Consider the following 6,710-nt stretch of genomic DNA (forward strand, 5'->3'; position numbering starts at 1 on the left):
GCTTGGGCTGCATGGGGGGCAGCTGCGGATGCTTCTTGCTGGCAGCGGGGCAACCCCCGTCTGCAGGGCACGGCGGCGGCTGCGGCGCGGCGCTGGGGCCCTTGGCGCACGCGGGCTTGCCGCAATCGCCGCCGCCAGCCGTGGCCTTGCGACTGGACGGCGCGGCGTCGCCGGCCGGGTGCACCCGCATCGTGCACGGCGGGCGGGGGATCTGGTGTGGGGGGGCGGCGCCGTGTGCCTGGCCCCGACGCGCCGTATCGCCGTTTGCTGTGCTGGCGTCCAGTAGATTCGGGCCTTGAAAGTCCCAGGTCAACCCAAATTGCCACTGGCAGTGTCAGGGAGCCATGAAGCTCAGTGATCGCTGCCTGCTACGCGCGGGCGTGCTCTCGCAAGTGCGAAACGGCTAAGATTGGTCGAAAACAAAGGAACGTGCCCGTTTGTGGTGAGCGCGGGATTAGAAAGCCTGAGAAGAGGGTTTGGCGGTCGGAGCGCGCCTCTGATTGATTGAAGCTTCACAGGATGGGTTCCGTATGCCAACTGCTGCTGCCCATAAATGGATGACGCAGCGTCCCGTTCACCAATTGTAATATGCAGCAGACGGTGGTTGTGGCGCGGCAGTGACGCCCCCCCGTTGCACAGGTGCCGATCGCCAACCACACCGCACCGCAGCGAGCGTTCTGGTGGCCGGGCGCTCCACGCTGCACTGGGTGGAATATGGCAAGGCCCAGGGGCGCCGTCGCGCGTTGATGGCGGTTGGTCTGGGGGGTCACCGTGCAGAGAACGCGACGCGTGTTTGCGTCCTTCTCACCCGCACGACCGAGAGGGGCCGCCGCTGCGATGATTGCCGCATTCCTGGAGAGATTCAAAAGACTTGAACCGGGGAGGGCATGAGGTGGGAACAGCATGGTTGCACGCTGCGCCGGCAGACAGATTTGCTCATGATGCGCGCACTGGCAGGGGGGAGCCGTCCGCTCTGCCGGTTCACTGGGAGTCTCGGCTCGCCCCAAGCAGCAAGTGATGCAAGCACAATGCAGCTGCAGCCCTCGTTTGCCAAGCAGCAAAGCTGCATGTGGCAACGGGCGATGACAACTGTAAAAAATCCAAGCAGGAAGATGGCATATTGTAGGCCTGGCGGAGTGCGGTGCAGCCGGTATTCTGCGCGTGCTGATTTACTTCCTGACTCTCGGCATGATGTGTCTGTCTCGCCTCGTAAACATCAATCACTGAACGAAGCACTGGCCAGGGTCTTTGAGTCCACTTGCTGGGTCCCAGGCAGCCGCCGACCAACGATTTGTCGCTCACTTCAGCGCCGACGCTGTCCGGAGGCACTGGTCAAACCATGCGGGTGTGATGGCGGCGCGATGGCGGGGGCTTCGCGAATGATTTCTAAATTTGCGCAGATTATCCATTATAATCTATTTCGTATCTACACACGTGTGTCGTGAGCCTCAACGGCGAAACAGCACGGGACCTTGATCAAGAGGCCAGCCTTCCAAGATCTCTGCCGGTGTCAAAGATTATATGAATGTCGCAATTGCTGCAACCAGCGTGCATGCATAATTAATGCATCGATTCGTTTAGCCGAACACGAGGTCCTTGGCCGCGGCGCGTTCTGTTGCAAGCCTCAGCATGCAAGCGCGCGGGTTGTGCGTAGGGTCCCGTTCGTGTCCAGGACTCCATGGCCGAGCCGTGACAGCCCCGCGCCGGACGCCGCACCGAAGGCACCGCGCCGACGGCGCTCGCGCGCCCGGCGCCGCCGCCGCTGACGCGCCCGCGGATGCTGCGCCCTCCACCAGCGGCGCCGCCGCGGGCCCGCGGAGCAAGGAGCCCTGGACCTACAAGTACGCGCGGGCCCGCGGCCCCTCGCCCTGCGACCCAAGCGACGCGTTCTGCATGCAGCTCGAGGCGCTCTTCCAATCCGTCCTCGCCTACCCCTACGCGCCGCCCCGCGTCCACCGCCACCTCGAGGCCCTGCGCCCCGCCGGCATCGACGCCGTCACCGAGCGCGTCGAGCGCGCGGCCGCGCACTTTGGCGCAGAGATCGCGCTGACCTTCTTCCGGCGCGCCCCCGAGCTGCTGCTGCTGCCGCCCGACGAGCTGCTCGCGCGCGCGCGCGAGGCCACGCGCTCCGTCGGGATCTCGGACCACGACCTGCCGCTGATGCTGCACAAGAACCCCGGCTTGCTGCTGCTGGAATCGGCGGAGCTGAGGGCGCGGTACGAGGCGCTGCCCCGGGTGCTGCACTTCACGCCGCAGCAGGTGGGGCGGCGGCGAGGTCGCGCGCCAGCGCGCGCGCGCGCGCGCACACACACACACACACACACACACACACGCGCGCGCGCGCACATGCGCATGCACACCGCAGCGACCGCACCCTGGGCCTGCCGGCTCGCCGTTGAGCTGCAGGGCGCCGCTGCCTCTTGCCCTCCCCCCTGCGAAGCGCCCCGCACCGCCTGTCGCGCACCTCCTCACACCGCTACAGCCGTCACAAAGCGCCATCCCCCGGGCCCAATGTGCACGCACCCACCAATACCCTCGCCCTGCTGCCTTTGCGCAGGCCCAGGCGCTGGTCTTGAAGTACCCCCTGGTCCTCAGCCGCCGCACCCCCGCGCTGCACTTCATGGCGGGGCAGCTGCGCCACCTGGCGTCCGCGCGCAGCCAGTGGCAGGCGGAGGTCGACGCCATCAGCCCCAGCCTCATGGCCTTCTTCCTGCGGGACTTTGGGGATCAGGTGGGTCCTTGGGGGAGCAGGTTGGGTCCTGCGTGCGGTTCATGTCGCGGGCCCCAGGGGGGGGAAGTGGGGATGGAGCGGGGCCTCGCTGTGACGGAGGTGCTCGCGGGCAGCTGACTGGTCGGGGTTACCCAGGGGTCGGTGCGCCAGATCGGCCTGGTCGGGCGGCAGGAGTAGCAGTGCTGGGGCCTGGAGCGGAGAGATTTGAACGACATGATCGGAACGGCATGGCCGGGGCCCGCAGCCGACACGTGTTCGTTTGAGGGCCAGCGCCGACCACAGGGCCGCTGCACCGCACACGCCTTCTCACTCACTGGGCCCCGCGTCCCCACTCAAATCCAGGTGCGCCGCCTGGAATACTTGGCGTCCACGGGGGAGGCTCCGGGCATTTATTTGCGGGAGGTGATGAAGCCCAGCAACCGCCTGTTTGCGGCGCGTCACCGCGGCTTCCGGTCGTGGGCCGCCGCCGTCCAGCAGCGGCGCCGCCAGCAGGCCGCGCTCGCGCAGCAGGCGGCGGCGCGCGCGGGCGGCGGCTCTGGCGGCGCCGGGGGGCCGGAAGGCGGGGCGGCGGGGGCGTGGGGGGAGGCGGGCGCGGCGGCGGAGGGGGGCGGCGACGAGCAGCGGCGGCAAAGAAGGTGGGGTGCGCAGCAGGTGCAGGATGAGCCGCCGTCGGCTCGGCCAAGCAGCAGGTGGGGGTCTATGGGGCCTCGTGCATCACAGGCGGCTGGGGCTTCAGAGCAGCAGCAGCAGCAGCAGGAGCAGGAGCAGGAGCGAGGGGAACAGCCGCAGCAGAAACCGCAGCAGCAGGAAAAGCGGCGCCAGCCGCGACAGCGTCCGCAGCGCCTGCCAGAGTCGCCATCGTGATTCGGCGCGCAGCACTGGCTGCTGTGCCCCTGCTGCGCTGGGTCACGTGTCCAGGAAGTGTAACTGAGGGCTCCAAACGACCAATCCAAGTGCGAGCAGAAGGCACCACGTGTAGATAAACTCCGTCAAAGCATGCATGCAGTGACTGCTGAAGAGTTGAACTGCTTGACCACATCCGTTTGAGAGACAGTTACACCAGATCGTGCAGGTGCTTATAGCCTCCCAGCGGAACAAACCGGGGTCAACGTGTTGCAGACGAGATAATGCACTACGAGGGCAGTACCCAAACGAACCAGTAAGTCTGGACGCAGGGCCACGTGACAAGTGCCCCCCCCCTCGGCTGGACCACATCAGTGGGGAGGGAACAAGGCATCCATCGGAATTTGCCACGCAGGGCCCAGGCGCCGGCCGCTCCTGCCGGCGCCGCCGCCGCCGCCGCCGCCACGGCCCCTGGCTGCAGCAAGCAGGCGACGCGCCGCCACCCCGCCCCTGCCCCTGCCAGCGCCCGCTGCCGCCCGCTGCCCGCGCGGCTGCGCCGGGCGCGGCCGCTGGCTGGCGCCTGGCTGAGCGCTGCGGAGCTCTCCAGACTGCTGCACACGGCCCTCGTGCCCCGCGACCGCCGGCTGCGGCGGCGCCTCCTTGCGCTGCTCCCCTTCGTGTCGCAGCCCCCGCTCCCACTCCCGCTGCACAGCGGCCTCCACCGCCCGCCACGCCGCCAGCCGCTCCTGCCGCGCGCCCTGCGACGCGCCGGCGCCGCGCGCCGCGAGCACCCGCGCGATGTTGTCCAGCCCCCGGTTGGGCAGCGGCGGCGCGGCCACCGCGGCCCGGCAGTTGGGGCACTGCGCCTTGCGGGCGAGCCAGCTGTGCAGGCAGTCGCCGCAGAAGGTGTGGCTGCAGCCCAGGACGAAGGGCGAGACGAACAGGTCGCGGCAGATGGCGCAGGTGGCTTCCGCAGCGAGCTCGTCCTCTGGCGGCGGCGAGCCGGGGGCGGGGGCGTCAGCCGGGCCGGCCGGCCGGCCTGCACGCAGCGCGGGCTCCTCCGCAGCCGGAACCTCTGCTGAGGCGCAACGGGTGCCCATGGCGTCCGCGCCTCGGCTCAAGGCGCGCCGCTTGGAGCTGCGGCCGATGCGCCACTCCTCGGGCGCCGCCTCGCCGCCCGAGTCTGCTACCAAGGAGCCCCGTCGCCGCTGGCCCGGCGCAGCCGCACCGCCAATGTCCTGGGGCCCAGCCGTGGCCCTTTCTTCCACGACCAACACATCCCAGTCATCCTCCTCCTCAAGATTGCCCTGCCCGCCCTGACTGCTGGTCTTCCCGGGCCGCCTCTCTGGCTGCTGCTGCTGCCGCACTTGCACTGGCACCGCTGGCTGCGCCCCCGAAAGCAACTGCCCTCCCTCAGGGCGCCGCGCCCTCGCCCTCGGCCTGCTGCCAACAGACACACTCGCCGAGTCCTGGCTCTCGCGCGGCGGGCGCGGGGGCGCGTGCGGGTCGCGCTTGGCCGTTGGGGTTGACACCTCTGCACCGCGGCCTGGCCGCCGCCGCCACCGCTCCTGCTGCTCCTGGGGCTCCTGCTGCCGCGGCTGCCCCTGCTGCTCCTGCTGAGAAGCGCCCCTGGCCCCCACCTCCATTTGAAGGCCGCCCCCCTCGCTCCGCGAGCCGCCTGAGGCCTGCGGCTGTGACGAGGGCTGCGAACCGATGGACGGCTGCTGGATCTGCTGCAGCGCCGGGCGAGCGTGCTGCTGCTGCATGTCCTCCTGCTGCTGCTGCGGCTGCTGCGGCTGCTGCGGCTGCTGCTGCTGCTGCTGCGGCTGCTGCTGCTGCATGTCCTGCTGCTGCTGCTGCTGCCACTGCTGTTGCTGCTGCTGCTGCTGCTGCTGCTGCCGAGCCTGCAGGTTGCCCAATGTGGATGAAGTCGACACATGTGAAGGTTGCGTGTCGAGCACAGGGGGCACACTTTGCAGCCATCACGTGCATGGCATGGACAGCAGGGGCCACGGCTGCGATCACATGAGCGCCACACAGGGTTGGTGTTTGTTCCCTTGGGGTCAACTCACTGGTTGAGGTGCCAGCCGCCCGCTGCTTCCGGCTCTCTCGGGTCCACAGGCAGCAGCGCCGCCGCTGTCGCCACTGACGCCGCCGATGTCGCCACCGCTGCGGCCGAGCAGCGCGCGGACCGCGCTGCCCTCGGGCGCCATGTAGACATACGCCGCTGGGTTCGGGGCGGGCGCTTCGCCGCCCGCGCCGTCGCTGACGTTGATGACCATCCCTCCGCCAAAGTACACCGCCGTCCCAGGCGGCAGCCGCACCTCCTCGTGCGCGGGCGCGCGCTGCGCGTTCTCCTCGGCCTCCGGGTGGCAGTAGAAGGTGCCGTTTGTGGAGCCGTGGTCGGTAAGCAGCAGGTCGCGGCCATCAAGGCGCAGCGAGCAGTGAAGGCGCGAGAGCAGGCGGGGCGCCGCGCCGGTCTCGAGGCCGAGGTGCTCCTTGCGCCGGCCGAGCGTCAGGCGGCCGTCGGCGCTGCGGGCGATCCAAGCCGCGATGTCCACGTGGCCGGGCAGGTCGGCGCTCTCGGACATGCGCCGAAGGCTCATGCCGCCCTGCTATGGGGAGCAGGGGCACACGCCCCTGCTCAGCAGTACTACTGCTGCGCGCCTGTGCAGCGCGGCCGTGCAGCAGTGGCGACTGCAGGCGTATGTATGGGTCTAATAGCCCTCCAAATAGACTTATGCGTCTATGCCGGGCACACACCTTACCGGTATATGATGTGAATGAGGTGGCTGTTGAGAGCGTGTTGGGAGTGCGTACGGTGTACAGTAAGGCATGCTCGCAAGATCAGATTGCGAGTGCGTAACTGGAATAATTCATTCCTGACTTGCACGATTGAGGCTTTGCATGTACACGTGTGCTAGATCACACAGCGACAGCTGCTTCAAACCGTCTCGGGCCTTATTGTGTAGAAAGCAACCACCATAAATGACTCCAGGGCTCCAGTTCACGTGCGCCTCTTGATTGACTGTGCGGCCACCCTCCACATGCGCTCGCACACACGCACACACGCACGCACGCGCACACGCACGCGCACGCGCACGCGCACACGCACGCGCACGCACACGCGCGCACA

The 6,710-nt window shown here is 68.5% G+C and overlaps 2 protein-coding genes across 2 annotated transcripts; one reads left to right on the forward strand and one right to left on the reverse strand.

Annotated features, from left to right (window-relative positions):
* Positions 1–887: 887 nt before the first annotated feature.
* On the forward strand, positions 888–3,662 carry MNEG_9792 (hypothetical protein; the record flags this gene model as incomplete). Its single annotated transcript, XM_014041734.1, has 5 exons — positions 888–892; positions 1,722–2,259; positions 2,558–2,731; positions 3,074–3,366; positions 3,650–3,662. 5 exons carry the CDS (start codon positions 888–890, stop codon positions 3,660–3,662), a joined length of 1,023 nt encoding a protein of 340 aa, XP_013897188.1.
* Positions 3,663–3,945: 283 nt separating this feature from the next.
* On the reverse strand, positions 3,946–6,180 carry MNEG_9793 (hypothetical protein; the record flags this gene model as incomplete). Its single annotated transcript, XM_014041735.1, has 2 exons — positions 3,946–5,478; positions 5,647–6,180. The coding sequence occupies 2 exons, from the start codon at positions 6,178–6,180 to the stop codon at positions 3,946–3,948; spliced, it is 2,067 nt and encodes a 688-aa protein (XP_013897189.1).
* Positions 6,181–6,710: the final 530 nt, after the last annotated feature.

The sequence above is a fragment of the Monoraphidium neglectum genome, assembly GCF_000611645.1.
Source record: "Monoraphidium neglectum strain SAG 48.87 unplaced genomic scaffold scaffold02066, whole genome shotgun sequence".
Taxonomy (NCBI): domain Eukaryota; kingdom Viridiplantae; phylum Chlorophyta; class Chlorophyceae; order Sphaeropleales; family Selenastraceae; genus Monoraphidium; species Monoraphidium neglectum.